The sequence below is a fragment of the Otolemur garnettii genome, unplaced genomic scaffold (assembly GCF_000181295.1).
Source record: "Otolemur garnettii isolate 467f Iridium unplaced genomic scaffold, OtoGar3 scaffold00091, whole genome shotgun sequence".
Taxonomy (NCBI): Eukaryota; Metazoa; Chordata; class Mammalia; order Primates; family Galagidae; genus Otolemur; species Otolemur garnettii.
This window is the reverse complement of record NW_003852486.1, coordinates 6763517-6782153: the sequence shown is the minus strand read 5'-3', so window position 1 is coordinate 6782153 and position 18637 is coordinate 6763517. Positions and strand designations below refer to the sequence as shown.

Genomic DNA, 18637 nt, shown 5'->3' with positions numbered 1-18637 from the left:
AAAAAAAAAAACCCCTCACCCTGTTGATCAAGGAGATAGATTTAATGCAAACTATACCTCCTACCTCCCAATTGATGCATCCACTGCAATAAGTTGTTCCTTCCTTGACAGTATTGTCTCAGTAATTGGCTTTCCGTGCTGTGAGCAACAGTGAACTCCTTTGTGGGTTCATTAACACCACCAGTGGGGGAAATTAAAAATCCTTGCACTATGGGAGCTCCACTCAATCTCTTTGTATCTTTGCCTCGTATTTTTCCAAACCAGAGACCAGTCTCATGGAAGACAACTTTTCCACAGATGGAAAGGGAGAGATTAGATTTCAATACAACCTAACCTAGATCCCTTGCATGCACAGTTTACAGTAGGGTTCGCACTCCCATGAAAATCTAATGCCCTCACTAATGTGTCAAGAGGCAGAGCTCAGGTTGTGATGTGAGCAATGAGGAGCCACAGTAAATACAGATGAAGCTTTGCTCCATCACCCACTGCTCACCTCCTGCTGTGCGGCTCTGTTCCTAACAGAAAGTGGACAGGTACCAGTCTGAGACCCAGGGAATGGGGAACCATAGCTGTATAGAATTTGGACTTTGGGTGAACATCCCAAAACAACAATTGAAATCTGCAACATCTTAAGAATACAGAAGGCCAGGGCATGGTGGCTAACAACTATAATCCTAGCACTCTGAGAGGCACAGGTAGGAGTATCCCTTGAGCTCAAGAGTTCAAGACCAGCCTGAGCAAAAAAGCAAGACCCTCTCCCCATCTCTACTGAAAATAGAACAACTAGCTGGACATTGTGGCTGGGACCTCTAGTCCCAGCTACGCAGGAAGCTGAGGGAAGGGGATCACTTGAGCCTAAGAGTTTGAGTTTGCTGTGAGCTATGATGATGCCACAGCACTCTACCCAGGGGCACAGAGTGAGATTCTGTCTAAAAAAAAAAAAAAGAGGAAAGAAAGAAAAAAAAGAAAAAATACAGAGGGCACCAAAAAAAAAGTATAAAAATTTTAAGAAAAAAACTGTATTTTGCTCTTCTCTTTTCTCTTTTCCCTCCTCCTTGGTGCTGCTCTGCAGCATCCCTCCCTCACCAATAAAGACCTTTTGTACAAAAAAAAAAAAAAACTGTACTTAAAAAAATTTTTTTTTGAGACAGAGTCTCACTATGTCACCCTTGGTAGAGTGCTATGGCATTACAGCTTACAGCAACCTCTAACTCTTGGGCTTAAGTGATTCTCTTGCCTCAGCCTCCCAAGAAGCTGGGACTACAGGGGCCCACCACAATGCCTGGCTATTTTTTTGTTGCATTTGTCGTTGTTTAGCTGGCCTGGGCCAGGTTTGAACCCACCAGCCTCGGTGCATGTGGCCAGCACAGTAACCACTGTGCTATGGGCGCTGAGCCACTATATTAAATTTTAAATACTCAAGTCACATTTGACTTCTGCAATTACAAAAGGTGCTCAACATGATTTGTATTCATCTTTTGTTATCAATACATATTGAGTATTATAATATTTATAGTTTTTTCCTTTCTTAAAATGTGTATACATTTTTGGTGGGGGAAGAGCTCTGTATTTTTTCTGATAATGGCCTTACCTACAGGATGTACACAGACTTGGAGATATAATGATTAATCAGAGCCACAGTCACTGGAATTTGAGAAGGACTTTTATAAAAAGCATACTCCTTCTGCTGCTGGCTACTTTACTTCCTAATAATCACACCCAGTATTTCTATACCAATTATAGTTTATACCTGGATCCCATACTCTTTACCAGTGACACTATACTACAGAATTATGTACATCAAGGCGCATGGCTTTTTGTAGAACCTCATGAAAAGCTTCCTCTCAATAGTACCGGGTATCACATTGATATAAGACATGTGGCGCCTCAGCCAGTTCAGCCGAGCTGAGCTGGAGGACCTGCCACCCCAGCCCTGGAGGTGTTGGTGCAGCTGGCAGAGAAACCAGGAGGCTGGAGGGTAGGCAAGGAGGCCCTGTAGGAGGCTCCAGTAGCCAGAGGGGCCAGACAACTGCTGGGGGGACACCAGCATCTTAAGTCTCCCTCCCCTTGCATTTGCAGCTGAACAGGGAACCCCCTATTTCCTAGGCCTGGTCAATTTCCTGTAAGTTTCCTAGGCCTGAGTATGAAAGGGATTATAGCCATTCACTGGCTGCTGAGTTCCAGCTAAATGAAACTATGGAGAACCCCATGCGACTATATATACCCCTGGACAAAGAGCCTGGAGAGACACAGAGAGAGGGAGCTAAGAGAGCATTTTCCCCCCGACCTGGATTCTCTCTGCCAGGAGCTTTGGTGTTTTTATATTTTCTTTTCTGTAAATAAATCTTGTTGTACCACTGATCTGTGGTCTGTGAATTCATTCTTCGAATCACCAAGACCAAGAACCTACTGAAGACGAAATTCCAGCTCAACATGACATGCAATAATAACAGAATAAATTCAGTCTATTACAAGAGCCACAAGACAGTCAAAAGTGATCCCTCCTCAGGATGACTTCTGGTCTAAAAAGAAAACAAAAATGAAGACATTGAGGCCAAAGCTAGGACCACAAAGCTCTGTATTGTTTCACTGACATCTTGGGTAGCAGTGCAAATTAATGGAATGAGAATTATTCTTGGCTATAATAGCATCCCTACTGAGACACATGAAGCAAAGGCTCCATGAAACCTGTCCAACTTTTCATACAAACAGAGCCCAATTCTGTATTCCCCCCACCCCAAGTAGCAAACAGAACCCCTTGATTAAAGGTAGATGAAACAATAAGACCTTTATTTGTGCACAACCAGAACACTGCTAGACAGGAAGTTACCAATGAGTGATCTGGAGCCTGAAAACATCAACACAAGGGTCATGTGAGACCAAGAATTTCCATGAAGATTATCCTTCCCTTCACACTTTGGAACTGAACCCAGAAAGAATGCTTTTAGTCGAAACACAGGTGATCCATAGCATATTTGGAAAGGAAATAAAATCACTCTAAGGGCTGAGGCTACACAAAATTCCTTTAGAAAAATGAGGAGAGCACAGACACCTGTCTTGCCTTGGGGTATCAGGGTTACTTATAGCCCACTATGCAAGGTGCAAGGTGGGTGATAGCTTATATTGAGAAACCAGCAGTGACTGAGCTCTGGCAAGGACCCCGGGCATCTATAATGTGCAAAGCAATACTCTGGTTTCTCTTTTTCTTTGCAGTTTTTGGCCGGGGCTGGGTTTGAACCCACCACCTCTGGTATATGGGGCTGGCACCCCACTCCTTTGAGCCACAGGCACCACCCTCTAGTTTCTCTTTAGATCTTATATATCTTTCACCTTTGAGAATGTGCAAAGAAGCAGCTTGTGGACGCCTAACACACACCTGGAACTCATGGGGAATTTCAACTCTCTGGATCAGGCATCCTCAAACTATGGCCCACGGGGCACATGTGGCCCACCAAGGACATTTATCCTGCCTGCCAGGTGTTTTTGCCACCACTGTCTGTCCCGCTTAGCAGCCAACTTGTCCAGGGCCCGCAGTCCAGTCCTCCAGCAGTCTGAGGGACAGTGAACAGGCCCCCTGTTTAAAAAGTTTGAGGACCCCTGCTCTGGATGGTTAGAAGTAACAGGTTCAGCTTCACACAGATGGCTCCCTCACAAAGGATCCCTAATGACTCTGAACAAAGGGCACATTTCCTGTAGTTCTAAGTCCTTTCTCAAATGTAGGCTTTCTGATACTGAACGTTGACCTTTGGGCCAAAGGATTTTCCACATTTGCTAACTTCATCAGGCCTCTACATATTGTGACATTTTTGGTGTTGAAAGAAGCTGGAGCGTTGGCTAAATGATTTCCCACATTCGCTGCATTCGTAGGGCCTTTCTCCGGTATGAACTACCTGGTGCTGAATGAGGACAGACTTCTGCCTAAATGATTTCCCACACTGGCTACACTCATACGGCCTTTCTCCAGTGTGAATTCTGCAGTGTTGAATGAGGCTGGTGCTTCGACTAAAGGACTTCCCACATTCTCCACACTTATATGGTCTTTCTCCAGTATGAACTCTCTGGTGTTTAATGAAGGCTGCTCTTCGGCTAAAGGATTTCCCACATTGGCCACACTCGTAAGGCCTTGCTCTAGTGTGAATTCTCTGGTGTTCAATAAGGCTGTAGCTTTGCCTAAAGAATTTCCCACATTCCCCACACTCATAAGGCCTTTCTCCAGTGTGAGTTCTTTGGTGTCGATCAAGTTTAGATTTGTACCCAAAAGCTTTCCCACATTCCCCACACTCATAAGGCCTTTCTCTAGTGTGAACTCGCTGGTGTCTAATAAGGGTGGCTCTTTGGCTAAAAGATTTTCTGCATTGGTCACACTCATAATTTTTTGCTGTAGTGTGAATTCTACGATGTTCAATGAGGCTAAAGTTTTGTCTAAAGAATTTCCCACACTCCTCACACTCATAAGGCCTTTCTCCAGTGTGAATTCTGTGGTGTCTAATAAGGGTGGCTCTTTGACTAAAGGATTTCCCACATTCACCACATTCATAAGGCCTTTCTCCAGTGTGAATTCTGCAGTGTTCAATAAGGTTGGAACTTTGACTAAAGGATTTCCCACATTCTCTACACTTATATGGCCTTTCTCCAGTGTGAACCCTCTGATGTATAATGAGGGTGGCTTTTTGACTAAAGGATTTCTTACACTGGCCACACTCATAAGGCCTTGCTGTAGTGTGAATTCTCTGATGTTCAACAAGGCTGAAGCTCTGTCTAAACAATTTCCCACACTCACCACATTCATATGGCTTTTCTCCTGTGTGAGTTCTCTGGTGCCGCACAAGATTAGATTTGCACCCAAAGGCTTTTCCACATTCTCTACACTCATAAGGCCGTTCTCCACTGTGAATCCTACAGTGTTCAATAAGGTTGGAGCTTTGACTAAAAGATTTCCCACATTCACCACACTTATATGGCCTTTCTCCAGTATGAACTCTCTGATGTATAATTAGAGTAGCTTTTTGGCTAAAAGATTTTCCACATTCATTGCACTCATAAGGCCTTTCTTCAGTGCAGACTCTTTGGAACGGAACAAGAGAATACTTGTCTTGGAAGGCTTTTCCACATTTGCTAGACTCATAAATTCTTTTTTTAATGCAGACTTCTGGGTGTTGAACTAGAGCATGTTTATAGTTGGAATCTTTTCTGCAGCCACCTGACTTGTAACGATGTTTTCCACAGTGAAAGACCTCCCCACACTCACTGATTTTATTTAGCTTCTCATCTCTGGATATGACCTGAGGCTGGAGAAGGCACCCATGGGCTGGGAAGTTCTTTCCAATCTTTCTACAGAGGAAGGGATTCCCTGACACATGGAATATGCAGTTTTTCACAAAAGAGGCCCTATCTAAGTCTCTTTTTAATCGATTTTCTCGACTGTGGTGCTTCTGGTCCTTGTTAGGGATTGCACATGTCCCAACAAAATATGGTTTCTGCCCATGTACATCAGCCAGATGCAAAATGTCTTTCAGGATTGGGATACACATCTCACAAGGGAGAGTTTCCTGGATGGACAAACTTGCCTTCAGAGTTCTGACTGGTGACTCTTTTTCTGCAGAAACAGTCTGTGCAGAAGTAGTCTCTTCATCATCTGTTCCATGCCAACAAACTGAAAGGAGAGAAATGCTGATGAAATGCATGCTGACCACAAAGTGTATTACCTGTGTTTTAAACTTTTTCTGTTTATTATGCTTTGACAGCTTAACAAAGGTTGCTTGCTAGCTCAGCACCTATGGCTCAAGTGTCTAAGAAGCCAGCCACATACACCTAAGCTGGTGGGTTCGAATCCAGCCTGGGCCTGCCAAATAACAATGGCTGCAACCAAAAAATGGCCAGGTGTTGTGGCAGGCACCTGTGGTCCCAGCTACTTGGGAAGCGGAGGAAGGAGAATAGCTTGAGCCCAGGAGTTGGAGGTTACTGTGGGCTGTGATGCCATGGCACTCTACCCAGGGTGACAGCTTCAGGCTCTGTCTCAAAAAAAAAAAATGTTGCTTGCCACAGAGACTACCTCTGTCAGAGATAACCAATTATTTTTATGGGGTCTTCCCCTACCATGTAGATTGGAGTGCAGTAGTGCAATCATAGCCTTGAACTCCTGGCCTGAAGTGATCCTCTTGCCATAGCCTGGCCCAGAAATGTATGCAATAAACCACAGGAAAATAATTTAGTATGACAAAAAAGTCTGGAAGGAAGGTCTGGTATGGTAAAACAGTCCAGGTTCTACTAGAAGTATTGATCATAATAATGCCTGTAATTCCCAACACAGGCAGCTTTGGGGAAATGCCAGCTAGAAGAGGGTAGGAGTAGAGGCAAAAGCTGTCATGGATATGGACACAGGCACCTGGCCAAGGACAACGGTGAGGAAGGTGAGATCCATTCAGCTGACTGCAAGACCTCTGCCACCCAAATGCTACCCTGAATGCTTTGGGACAGCAGGTATTAGTGTTGCTGATAGAAAAGCAGTATGCACAGCTTAGGACTGGCACCCACGCCACATGTGCCAAGAAAGTGGAAAAGTCAGCAGAGCAATAGTCAGATTGTAAAAAGGGCAGACCTGCCTTTGAGGGTAAAGAGGAGAGACAGAGACCAGGACACAGAGCTTGGTGTAAGGGCCTTACCCAGCGAGGCTGTAAGTGCAAAGTTCTCCAGCATCACATTGAAATAGAGGAGCCTCTGAGCCTCATCAAGGAGGTCCCACTCATCCTGGGAGAAGTAAATGGCCACATCCTCAAAGGTCACACAGCTCTGTCATCATGGGGACAGATCATTCAATGATTAACTTCTCTCCAAGGATTTTAAGTTCATCTACCCACATGTCCTCCCCCTGCTCACTCTCCTCCCCAACCCATTACCTTACTATAGACCTACTAATTCCCCCAGATGACAACTTATGATTCTCAGCTAATCCACCTGACTGAAACTCAGCCTGACTAAATTCCCCAGACCAAGGATTGTTATTATATCCTGATAAGTCTAAAGCCTAATAACTAAGCATAAGTACTAGCCACAGTGTTATCCTGCCTCAATTACTCCTATGTTTCTGTATCTGATTTATGTCTACTATACCCATAGAAGCTTTTGTCATGTGCCAGATCATTCACTTTCTAACATCGTTCCCATGGCCACTTCATTTACTCCTACCAACTCCAGCTAGATGCCCAAGTGTGAGACACAGTCATGGATCCACCCTCTCTTTTCTGGGCTGCCAATAGCATCATCACTATGACCAGGATTTCCACTCCTAATTGTGACCTAAGCTAGAGTCAAGGGAAGACATTAGGTACCACCTTTAGATGTCTCCATCCTCAATTCCATCCAATTACCAACTGGATACCTTCACTAACTATTTCACTCTTAATATGACCAAAAACAATCTTCCTTATACCCTCAATGAAAATTAACCCTATTACCTTATCACATTTAGTGGAAATTTTACCCTTCCACCTGTTTAAATCCATGAGTCATATGACTCCTACTTTTCTCTTTCACCTTCAAAATCCAAAAATCCAGACAGCGCTAATGAAAAGCTGATCCAGAATCCAGCCACATTTCTTATCTCTTTGGCCGTCACCCTGGCCCACCATAAATACTCACCTAGACCTTTTTTTTTTGAGATAGAGTCTCTGGGGATCAGTGCCCTGGGGATCAGTGCCCTGGCATCATAGCTCACAATAACCTCAAACTCTTGGGCTCTGATGATTCTCTTTTTTCTTTTTTTGCAGTTTTTGGCCAGGGGTAAGTTTGAACCCGCCAGCTCCGGCATATGGGGCCAGCGCCCTACTACTTTAAGCCACAGGCGTCACCCTAAAGTGATTCTCTTGCCTCAGCCTCCCAAGTAGCTGAGACTATAGGCGTCCACCACAATGCCTGGCTATTTTTTTTTTTTTTTTTTTTTTGGAAACAGTGTCTCACTCTTGCTCAAGCTAGTCTCAAACTTCTGTGCTCAGGCTATCCACCCACTTGGGCCTCCCAGAGTGCTAGGATTACAGGTGTGTGCCACCACACATGACCACCACTAGACTATTACAGTATCTTTCTTCCTCAACTTTCTTTTCTTTTCTTTTTTTGAGACAGAGCCTCAAGCTATCCCCCTGGGTAGAGTGCCATGGCATCACAGCTCACAGCAACCTCCAACTCCTCGGGTCACATGAGTCTCCTGCCTCAGCCTCCCAAGTAGCTGGGACCACAGGCGCCTGCCACAACGTCTGGCTATTTTTTTGGTTGCAGCCATCATTGTTGTTTTGGAGGGCTCGGGCTGGATTCAAACCCGCCACCTTAGTTGTATGTGGCTGGCACCTTAGCCACTTGAGCCACAGGCACCGAGCCTTAACTTTCTATCACCTGATTCACACCCAGTCTGTTCTCTTTGCTGCAGTAACAGGGAGCCTAGTGAAGACCAGGGTCAGATCACCTTGCTGTTTTGCTCCAAACCTCCCAATGCTCTCATTACTTGCAGAATTGACATCTGACTTCTCACAGCACCATTCTAGGCCTGACTTCTGCCACTACTCTAACTTCCCAAGAGAAACAAAGAAACCTATGGTCCCTGAGTCACCTCTGACACACTTCTAAGCATTTGCAATTCTAGGACCTATGCCAGGAATAACCTTCATCTTATTCCTTTGGTGTCACCCTCAGAAACCACTCTATGATACCTAGCCTGGATTTATTATACAACTTTTGGCCTGGTTTTTTTTCAGGTTCTCAAGGAGTAAAAGGGCAGCAGATCAAGAGTCCCAGGACAGAACTCTAGATACAAAGGGTGAGCTCACACCAGTGAGGCCCTGGAACATCCTCTGCTCACCTTGGTATAGTCCATAAGTGCTTCTGTAGTCATGGAAATCTGTGAGAAAAGGAAGGTTATAAGAGAGAAGTAACCAGGGTTGGGGCTCCACAGGCTCAGGCCTTCCTGTTTCCCTGGAGTTAAGTGTTCCTGAAATGACTAGGTCTCACTCCTCAGTGCTGAGTCTTGTCTGCTGCAGAATGCGGCATGAGGACTCAACCTTCCTGTGCCTTAGTGTTATCACCCCCTTTCCTGGCTGTTCTAGTTCTGATCGGCTTTTGGAAAATTATGACAAGTCTAACTCAAACGACGTGCATCTTCTATTCACAAAGTCTCATGGCTCCCAACAACCTGAGCATGAAGGTAAAACCTCTGTCACGGCGTCCCACACCTCATCAAGTCGGCTGTTGATGAGGAGCCGATCTTTGAGCGCCTCACTGTCCCTGACCTAGGGGTCTAGGCTGGAGGGACGACAGCAAGCTCCCTCACTTGGGGCTTTACGACTTGAGTGCGGTGAGGGGAAGTGAGACCCTGGGGGCCCGTCTAGGTGTAGCGCAGTGCGTTCTAGACCCTTCTTGAGGAAATATGAGACCTTTAAAATGTTTGTGATAGTGTTTTCTTCAAGTTAGTATCTGCAAGTGAGATCCTGGGAACCGGCACTCACCTCAGCCGGGTCCCTCAGCGAAGCCGCCTGCAGATTCAGGACGCAGAGGAGCGGGGAGTGGTGGCAACCAGGACGGGATGGAAGGGGTACCTGGGCAGGGCTGTCGCCACCGCTGCCGACCCTCAGAGCAGCCGGCGTGCAGAGGGGACGACCCCTACCCCTGCGCCTTCTTAGTCTAGTCAGCTTGACCTGAAGTCCTCGCTCCCGAAGCTGGGACTAGAAGACCCACCCACTAAGCGCTAAAATGACTACTGCTGCAGCTAAAAGGAAGTCCTGCCCCCACTCTGCGGGGTATCCAAACACTGATACCTTTTCTGAGTGCTCATTGGCTCTGCACCTTATACTCCGCGCGGGACGTTATGGGTAGTGCAGTTCCCGCAGCTTCCCAAGCTGCCGCGCAGGACGCGCTGGTCTGGAGCTAGGTCAGCCTGCGGAGGCTGCGGTGAGGGACAACTTTGAGTGCTGGTCGCGGGATTGTCTCGGCAGGTGTGAGGGAGACTGGAGAGAAGACGGTCCTCACCTGGTCCGGGACTCATAAGGGCACCTACAGGAGGCCCCTTCCTGGGAGGGACCAAGCAGGGACCCAAGGAAGGCACCGAGTCCAGCGTCAGGTCCGGGCGCCAGAAAGTTCCTTTCTTCTTTCTTCCGTGAATCCCCTCCCACTCCTCGAGTTTCCGAGCTTCCAGCCGAGAACCGCGTCCGGAAGGGTCGCCTATGAGCCCGGGACCCCCTGGGGACTTTCTCCCACTCGGCCTCCTGCACATCTGCCAGGGCAGTCTCAGCACCAGCTGGAGGGCGCCCGGAGCGGCAGCTTGTGGGGATCGGAACGAGGTCCCTCGGACTCGCGGGGAGGACTCGGGCCCCACGGGGAGCTGTGGAGACCCTGGAACCATGGAGCGGGAAGGTTCTTAGTCCCCTTCGGGAAGCCCACGCTCCCGCCATTAGCGAGCGGCCAGGGCTCCGCCGGTAGCGACTCTCTTGAAGGCCTGCACAGGGGTGCGGACACCTTCTAGGGGTATCAGTTCCCGCACCTCCTTACCTTCTGGTCCCAGAGGCCGGCACCCCCTGCTACGGTTCCCTCACCCTAAGCCGCAACTGTCTGGTCCCCTTCCTTGCTGTCCTCTCGGAGAGCGCGACCCAATCAGCCCCGCGCCAGGAGGTCTCCCCGTCGGTGCCTGCCGGCAGAGAGGGACCCCCCCACCATGGGGGTTAATCCGCTCCTGTGAGCCCTGGATGCGCTGGCCCGAAGCCGACCCGGCTCGGACTTTTCTATCGTCCCTGATCGAATCCAGTGCTGCGCCGGCCACGGACTCAGCAGCCAGCTCAAGAGCAGTAGCACCTTCGCACCCGAGGGCGTCGCTCGCACGCTAAACTCTGTGGGAATGAGCGTTACTGCTGGGCCCGCAGTTTTGGGGGGCAGCTGTGTAGGTTCTGAGAGTATCTAAGCCCTCTGAGTCCGAAGACTCGCTGCTAAGCAACTGGATGCTTAGACACAAACAGAACTGTCTGGAAATCGTCCAGTGGCGCCCTTAAAAAGAAGCAAAGCGCCGCCCCTGCTCTCGAGGTTGCAGACGCCTTTTCTCAACTCCTCAGGTGGACCCTCCTGAGCTTTGTTCCGGGTAAATCCTTGGGAGAGCGCAGGGGACCCGGGGAGCCGTGAGAACTACATTACCCTAAAGCTATGCGCCAAGTGCCTAAAGACGCGGAGCCTATGAAAGCTCAAGACCCGGCTTTCCCCCGCCCCGCCCCCGCGCTTGTTCCAAACTGTGAGGCGGGACTTCCGGCATCTCTCCTGGGGCAGTCGTTTCGGTGGTTCTCTGACTCTGTCCTGGCGTTGGTTAGGGGCGTTGAGTCGGACTTCAGAACAGAAGTCGGCCCCGCTGAATAGCAGCTGGTGGGTCTGCAGTGGTGGTGACCCCGCCGGGGTTGCTCGCCACTCCTGACTCCGATCTGCCCACCAGACCGATGGCGGCGGCCGGGCTGAGGGACCCGACTCAGGTAAGTGCTACGTCTCTGGGCTTCACTCGTCCTCCCCCAACCAAAGCCCGGCTGGAGGGCTCCAGCTGACGTTGCTACAGTCAGCAAAGAGCTCGTGGGTGGAGTCCCCATTTCCAAAGTTAGTGTCATGGAGTATGGGAGAGTGTGTCAGGCAGAGGGATCGGTTTGTGCAAAAATCTCGCTGGGACGATTGGGCTAACAGCGTTCACGACTAGAATTCTCTGGACGCTGGAACCCATGGAAGGAAGGTTGTGAACTAAAGAAGCACATATTCTGAATTAGGTTATTCCAAGTTTTCCAAAAGCTGCTCGGAGTTAGACCAGCCTGGAAAGGGGATGGTATAATAGAGAGGCACCCGGAGGTTCTTGTGCAAAGTCACTAAGCAAGTTAAGAGTGAGGACTGGAGGATGGAGGAGCACTGGTAATGCATTCATGCCCAGGTCACTTGGTTCCAGGGCTGGGCAGGGAACAAGGAATCCTGTTCCCATGGAACCCCCACTTTGGTCACCAGTCTCTCTTCTTCTTCCCACAGGTTCCCATGACTACAGAAGCGCGTATGGGCTTCACACAGGTGAGTGGAGAGTGTTTCAGGCACTCACTGTTGCTGACAAACTGGCGTTTGTCTCTGGAATTATTTTCTGGGATTCATCCCATGGCACTCTTCCAGTCTTTGGGCCAAGGGACCCTGAGCAAATATCAGTGTAGGGTTGTACATCCAGGCTGGGGGCTGTATAGAGTGGCTCCCATTTACTGGAAACTAGTAAAGTAAGGAACAAAAGGTGTCCCAATCTTAGATACTAGCATATGCTTGCAGGTAAGACTAACCTGGTTTAGGGAAGCATAAGTTTTTTGTTTTTGTTTTTTTAATGGGAACTGAGAGCTGGGGTGCAGAAGTTAAATAAGGAATAGTTGTCAGATGTTGGGTGTCTACTAGTATGAAGTGAGCAATGGGAGTTTGTGGAAAGACTGAGTATCAAGAATTGGGATAGGAAGACTGAAGAGAAGTCTGCCGCAGTAGCCCAGGGGACTGTTAATGATGATTAGACCAGAGTGGTGGCCACTGAGGTGGTAGAAGTAACTGATTCTAGATCAGTTTTTTGTTTTGTTTGTTTTCTTTCTCTCTCTCTCTTTTTTTTTTCTTAAGACAGTATCAAGCTGTCACCCTGGGTAGAGTGCCATGGTATCACAGCTCACAGCAACCTCAAATTCTTGGGTTTAAGCGATTCTCTTGCCTCAGCCTCCCAAGTATCTGGGACTATAGGTGCCTACTACAAAGCCTGGCTATTTGTTGTTGTTGTTGTTGTTGCAGTTGTCATTGTTTTAGCTGGCCCAGGCCGGGTTCAAACCTTCCATCCTCTGTGTATGTGGCCAGCACCTTATCCACTGAGCTACGGGTGCTGCCTAGATCAGCTTTAAGTAGGTAAGGCTAGAGTTTCATTTTATTCCTTTTTTTTTTTTTTTTTTTTATAGAGATGAGGTCTGTGTCCCCCTTCTGGAGCACAATGGGCATGATAAGAGCTTGCTGAAGCCTTGAACTCCTCAAGTGATTCTTCTGAGTAGAAGAATCCTTCCTTCCTACAAAAGGAAGCCCAGATTTTTAGATGTTCAGGGTGAGAGATATAGAAAAGTAGGAGTCAGGGGTGAAAGCAAAGTATTTAGGTTTAGTTGCTAGAAGTATAGAAGCTTCACTAACCCAGATTGTAAAGTCAGTAGTGGGTCAAATATTGGTGATAACAGAAATTTTGTTTTGGGGTATTTTTAGAGTTAGATGTTCCAAATAAGTTAGTTTAGACATAAAGTGATCAGTTGACCAGATAGGACTAGAACTGTGGGGAGAGATTGAAGATGGGACATTAAAAAGCTGTGGCCACTGCTCGGTACCTGTAGCACAGTGGTTACAGCACCAGCCATATACACTGAGGCTGGCGGGCCAACCAAACAATGACACCTGCAAAAAATAGCTGGGCGCTGTGGCAGGTGCCTGTAGTCCCAGCTACTTGGGAGACTGAGGCAAGAGAATAGCTTAAGCCCAACAGTTTGAAGTTGCTATGAGCTGTGACACCACAGCACTCTACCAAGGACAACAGAGTGTCTCTCAAAAAAAGAGACAGTTTGTGGCCAGTATTTATATAGTGACATAGCTTGGGTCACAATTAGGAAGAGAAAGCTTGTTCACTCTCACAATACTGTTAGCAGTGCAGGAAAGGGAGGTTGAGGGTCACTACTGGATCTTATGCTTGGGTGCCTGGGTGGTTGAGGTGGGAATCTCAAAGACCGGTATAGGGGAGAAGTATCCATGGGTAGGGTATGAGAGTGAGAATGATCTGGCAAATGGCCAAGGCTGTAAGGGAGGCATGGCATGAGATCAATGTGAAGGCCAAGATGACACTGAGGCCAGGACTAAGGTTACTAAGCACACTTTGGATCCACCAGAATTTTGTAGTGATACACCAGGTGTACCTGGGAAGTTTCAGTCAATTAGGTAGGTAATTTTAGGGAAATAATTGGTCATCTGGGAGAGTCACTGGGCCTAAGGTAGAGGGCCTCTGGGGCAGGGTTTAAATGAGGGTTAGCAGGAGAGGAAGGCTGCAACTGTACAGAAGTTGTAAGTGCAGCACAAGTGGGCTACCAGCATCTACAGCTAAAATTCTCTGACAAGGCTTGACATCCAGCCTATTTTCTAGTCATACCAGGAACCTGTCCTGTGTCCTAGAATTTTGGTGCTTATGCCACTAAATAAGTGGAAGAAGGCTCAGGGTGTCTGGGTTCTACATGGGGTTTTGAAGTTGAAATAAAGAACAGGGTCAATCAGTGAGGCCTTTGGAGCAGGGTGGAGTCTGCCTCTGGCAGCGGGTAGGGCACCTGGGGTCTTTGTAATCCTGGATCCCATTTCAGTTTGCCAAGCACTTCCTGGATATCTTGTTCTGAGTAACATGGACAGGCCAGGGAGATACCTTTGGTGTGGGGAATGGGAGAGAAGTATCTGTGTGAGTTAGACTGTGTGAGATAGTATGCCAAAGAGTGATGTGCACATGGAGAGGGAGTATGCAATAAAGGACTTATGGTTGTGGCATTCGGAACATAAGAATGATGGGTAAAGCCATGTTTGTTTGTGTCTAAGAAGCACAATCTTGGGAACTCCAGGAAAATTGTCTGATAAGAGGGATCCAGCCCTATATGCCAAGCCCAGATTTAGATGGCATCTTCTGATCCACCTGCCTACTGGTGCTGTGGTAGGACACAGTGACCAATGGGACCATGAGAAAAGGGCAGGAATTAGTACCCTAGTCACTCCTCTAAGGTGGGGATTAAGGACAAGGATGATCAGGGGAAGGATGGGTGGTGGGATGAACTCACGGGTATAGGAGAGAATCTCATTATGGCAAGATCTGTCCCCATCATGGCAGGGCTCTGTGACCTTTGAGGACGTGGCCATTTACTTCTCCCAGGAAGAGTGGGGGCTACTTGATGAGGCTCAGAGGCTCCTATACCACGATGTGATGCTGGAGAACTTTGCACTTATAACCTCGCTGGGTAAGGCCCTAACACCTACCTCAGTGTCCTGGTCTCTGTCTCTCTGCTTTTTCCTTAGTGGCAGATCTGTCCTGTCTAGAACCAGATGATGGCTCTGCTGACTTCCCACTGTCTTGCCATATGTGCTCTGATGTCAGGAATGAGCTGCATTCACTCCCTGAGCAGCCTTCACTACCCTTGTACCAAAGCATGCAGAGAAAGGTTTGGATGTCAGATACCTTGGGTTAATGCATCTCCCCTTTTGGTTTACTATGTCCAGATCTATGGCACTTTGTCCCAAGTTCTGCTTCCTTTAAATGATACAGTATTGGGCGGCGCCTATGGCTCAAAGGAGTAGGGCGCCGGGCACATATACCAGAGGTGGTGGGTTCAAACCCAGCCCCGGCCAAAAACTGCAAAAAAAAAAAAAAAATACATGTATTTCCTGTGGCTGACTATGTCAGCAATATGCAGGCATTTTTTTTTGTCAGTATTTACACAGACCATGTTGTGTTGCCAGAACCTCCTTCAGTGATCTGTGTAATATTAATTTTCTTTTTTTTTTTTTTTGGCCAGGGCTGGGTTTGAACCCACCACCTCTGGCATATGGGGCCAGCACCCTACTCCTTGAGCCACAAGTGCTGCCCAATAGTAATTTTCTTTCCTGTGGTCTCAGTTGAGCTCACTTACTCTGAGCCAGTGCTAGACACTCACCTGTCCTTCCTTGTCCCTCAGGACTTGTTTCCTGCAGGTCTCATGGAGTGGTACACCTAGAGGTGTCCAGAGACTCCTGGTTGCTTCACAGGGTGAAAATGGCAATATAACCTCAGAGGATGCTTGGCCTTGCTAAGTAGCAATTAGGGCAGGGCTTGACATCCAGGCTATTTTCTAGTCATACCAGGAACCTGTCCTGTGTCCACTAAAATTTTGGTGCCAATACCACTAAACACACCTTTTTTTTTAATCTTTTCTTACCCTTACTTGACACTTTGCTGGCTTGTTGTTTCATCTGTGATGTCCAACCTCATACTCCCCCATACGTATGTGCTCTGCATGTCACCTACTCCTCTATACTACCCTCTCTACTATATTTTCCAATACTGACTGATCCGTGATGTGTCAGGAGGTGTGCACACATTAAATATTCCATGAACACAGTTGGAATCCCCTGCTCAGTTATAATTGGATTTTCCTGGGCCTGGATACTACCCACCTTAAGCACATTAAGTGTGTGACACAGGCTGACAAGGTTTTCTCAAAGACTCTGGCAGAGAAGTAAATTGGAGACCCTGCCTCTCCTCCATGTCCTGTACCTCATCTTTATGTCCTTTGTTTGGTGAACTCTCCCCATTTTGTGATCTTTAGAGGCCCAGTATTGCCAGCCTTTCCTTACCCTGATTGCAGTTCCTTCATCCTCAGAGCAAGGGGGCTTCCCCTTTACTGTTTTAAGAGATATGCATAGGATTTTTTTTTTTTTTAGACAGAGTCTGATGGTGTCACCCTTGGTAGAGTGCCATGGCATCACAGCTCACAGCAACCTCAAACTCTTGTGCTTAAGCGATTCTCTTGCCTCAGCCTCCCAAGTAGCTGGGACTACAGGCGCCCACCACAATACCTGGCTATTTTGTTGGTGTTGTAGTTGCCACTGTATTTGGCAGGCCTGGGCTGGGTTCGAACCTGCCAGCTCTGGTGTATGTGGCTGGCACCCTATCTGCTGAGCTACAGGTGGATTTTAATTTATAGAGGTGACTAAGACCCAACACAAAGAAGTTAACGTCAATGACAGAAGAATTTATTACCTATAGTGGCAAGATAATATGAGCACCATGCCACTTGGTGCCACATGAGAAAGTGCCCAGTGGTCAAGAGGCACAAATAAGAGAGGAGGAAAAACTTTAAGCCATATTCTTTACTGAAGTTTCTGCAGGAAGGGCAGGGCAAGGCAAACAACTGAAGATTGAGGTTTTGGGGCAAAGGAGCTAGCTAGCCTTAATTGTCTGCTACCTGACCTTGGGATGATTAGGGCAGAGAAATATTACCTCCTGAAGTATCCAGGCCACAAAAAAAAAATAAATAAATAAAAAACGTGATTTGGATTATAGGGGCTGAATTGGTTACTTTGCCTTTGTTTTTGGTTTTTTTAAAGCAGAGTCTTACTTTGTCTCCCATGGTAGAGTACCATCACATCAAGTTCACAACAACCTCAAACTCTTGGGTTCAAGTGATCTTCTTGCCTGAGCCTCCAAAGTTACTGGGACTACAGGCAACCACCACAATGCCCGGCTATTTTTTAGAGATGGGGGTCTCGTGAGCTTAAGCAATCTACTGACCTCAGCCTCTCAGAGTGCTAGGATTACAGGCATGAGCCAACGCAATAGGCCCTTTACTTTGCATTTGAATGGTATGCTTAATAGCTGGGTGTTGTGGCTGCCTGTAGTCCCAGCTAGTCAGGAGGCTGAGGCAAGAGAATCGGCTAAGCCCAAGAGCTGGAGGTTGCTGTGAGCTATGATACTACAGCACTCTACTGAGGGCAACAAAGTGAGACTCTGTCTCAAAAAAAAAAAAAAAAAGAAAGAAAGAAAAATGAATGGTATGCTCCCAGCTGAACCCTTTGCTGTATCTTTTTTTTTAAATTTTTGAAACAGAGTTTTACTATGTTGCCCTTCCTAGAGTGCCATGGCATCATCATAGTTCAAAGCAACCTTAAATTCTTGGGCTTGAGCAATCCTCTTGCCTCAGCCTCCCTAATAGCTGGGACTACTGGCATGCATCACTTTACCCAGCTAGTTTTTCTATTTTTAGTGGAGATAGAGTCTCACTCTTGCTCTGGCTGGTCTGGAACTCCTGAGCTCAAGTAATCTGCCCTCCTTGGCTTACAGGTGTGAGCCAATGCACCTGGTCCCCTTTGCTATCTTTTAAGAATTAGCTAGCTCTAGGAGCAACATTCCCTAGTCAGCAAAGTTTTTATTCCTTTTTCTTTGAGACAAGAGTCTCACTTTGTTGCCCATGGTAGAGTGCCATGGCGTCACAGCTCATAGCAACCTCAAATTCTTGGGCTTAAGTGATTCTCTTGCCTTAGCCTCCTGCATAGCTGGGACTACAGGCACCTGCCTGGTTATTTTTTTGTTTTCAACAGGCTGGGTTCAAACCCCCTGGTGCATGTGGCCGGCATCCTACTGACTGAGCTATGTGTACTGCCTGCCAGCAAAGTTTTTAAAATGTTAAATTATCTGGGCCGGGTGCAGTAGCTCACACCTGTAATCCTAATACTCTGCGAGGCCAATACAGGTGGATTGCTGGAGGTCGGGAGATTGAGACCAGCCTGAGCAAAAGTCAGACCCCCATCTCTAGAAAATAGCCAGGCATTGTGGTGGGTGCCTGTAGTCCCAGCTACTCAGGAGTCTGAGACAAGAGAATCATTTGAGCCCAGGAATTGGTGATTGCTGTAAGCTATGATACCACAGTACTCTACCGAGTGTAACATAAAAAGACTCTGTCTCAAAAAAAAAAAAAGTTAAAACATGAAATTTTACAGAAAATACATTTTTTAAATGATACATTCCCTGTGTAGTCAAAATGAATTTCTTTTCTTTTTTTTGAGACAGAGCCTCAAGCTATCCCCCTGGGTAGAGTGC

The 18637-nt window shown here is 47.3% G+C and overlaps 3 protein-coding genes across 3 annotated transcripts in view; 2 read left to right on the top strand and 1 right to left on the bottom strand.

The window, feature by feature from the left end:
- Positions 1-3788: 3788 nt before the first annotated feature.
- On the bottom strand, positions 3789-9640 carry LOC105887493 (zinc finger protein interacting with ribonucleoprotein K-like). The gene is made up of 4 exons (XM_023516476.1): positions 9492-9640; positions 8849-8887; positions 6663-6789; positions 3789-5653 (listed from the first exon to the last, which is right to left on the bottom strand). The coding sequence occupies exons 2-4, from the start codon at positions 8879-8881 to the stop codon at positions 3789-3791; spliced, it is 2025 nt and encodes a 674-aa protein (XP_023372244.1). The 5' UTR covers positions 8882-8887; positions 9492-9640.
- Positions 9641-11357: 1717 nt separating this feature from the next.
- Positions 11358-18637, top strand: part of LOC100944858 (zinc finger protein 416-like) — a 9893-nt gene continuing 2613 nt past the window's right edge. The window contains exons 1-3 of the mRNA XM_012808560.2: positions 11358-11489; positions 12022-12060; positions 14897-15023. Coding sequence (XP_012664014.1) covers positions 11457-11489; positions 12022-12060; positions 14897-15023 — 199 coding nt within the window. The 5' untranslated portion in view covers positions 11358-11456. The remainder of the gene's footprint in view (positions 11490-12021; positions 12061-14896; positions 15024-18637) is intronic.
- The window catches only part of ZIK1 (zinc finger protein interacting with K protein 1), a 23210-nt gene continuing 16011 nt past the window's right edge, over positions 11439-18637 (top strand). The window contains exon 1 of the mRNA XM_012808561.2: positions 11439-11493. The gene's annotated coding sequence lies outside the window, so the exon portion shown is untranslated. The remainder of the gene's footprint in view (positions 11494-18637) is intronic.

Coding starts and splice junctions, on each gene's coding strand:
- LOC105887493 (XM_023516476.1), bottom strand. CDS start 8,881: ATGACTACAGAAGCACTTATGGACTATACCAAG. Junction 6,790..8,848: donor CACTTATGGACTATACCAAG/GTGAGCAGAGGA, acceptor CCATGATGACAG/AGCTGTGTGACCTTTGAGGA. Junction 5,654..6,662: donor TGCACTTACAGCCTCGCTGG/GTAAGGCCCTTA, acceptor CTCTCCTTTCAG/TTTGTTGGCATGGAACAGAT.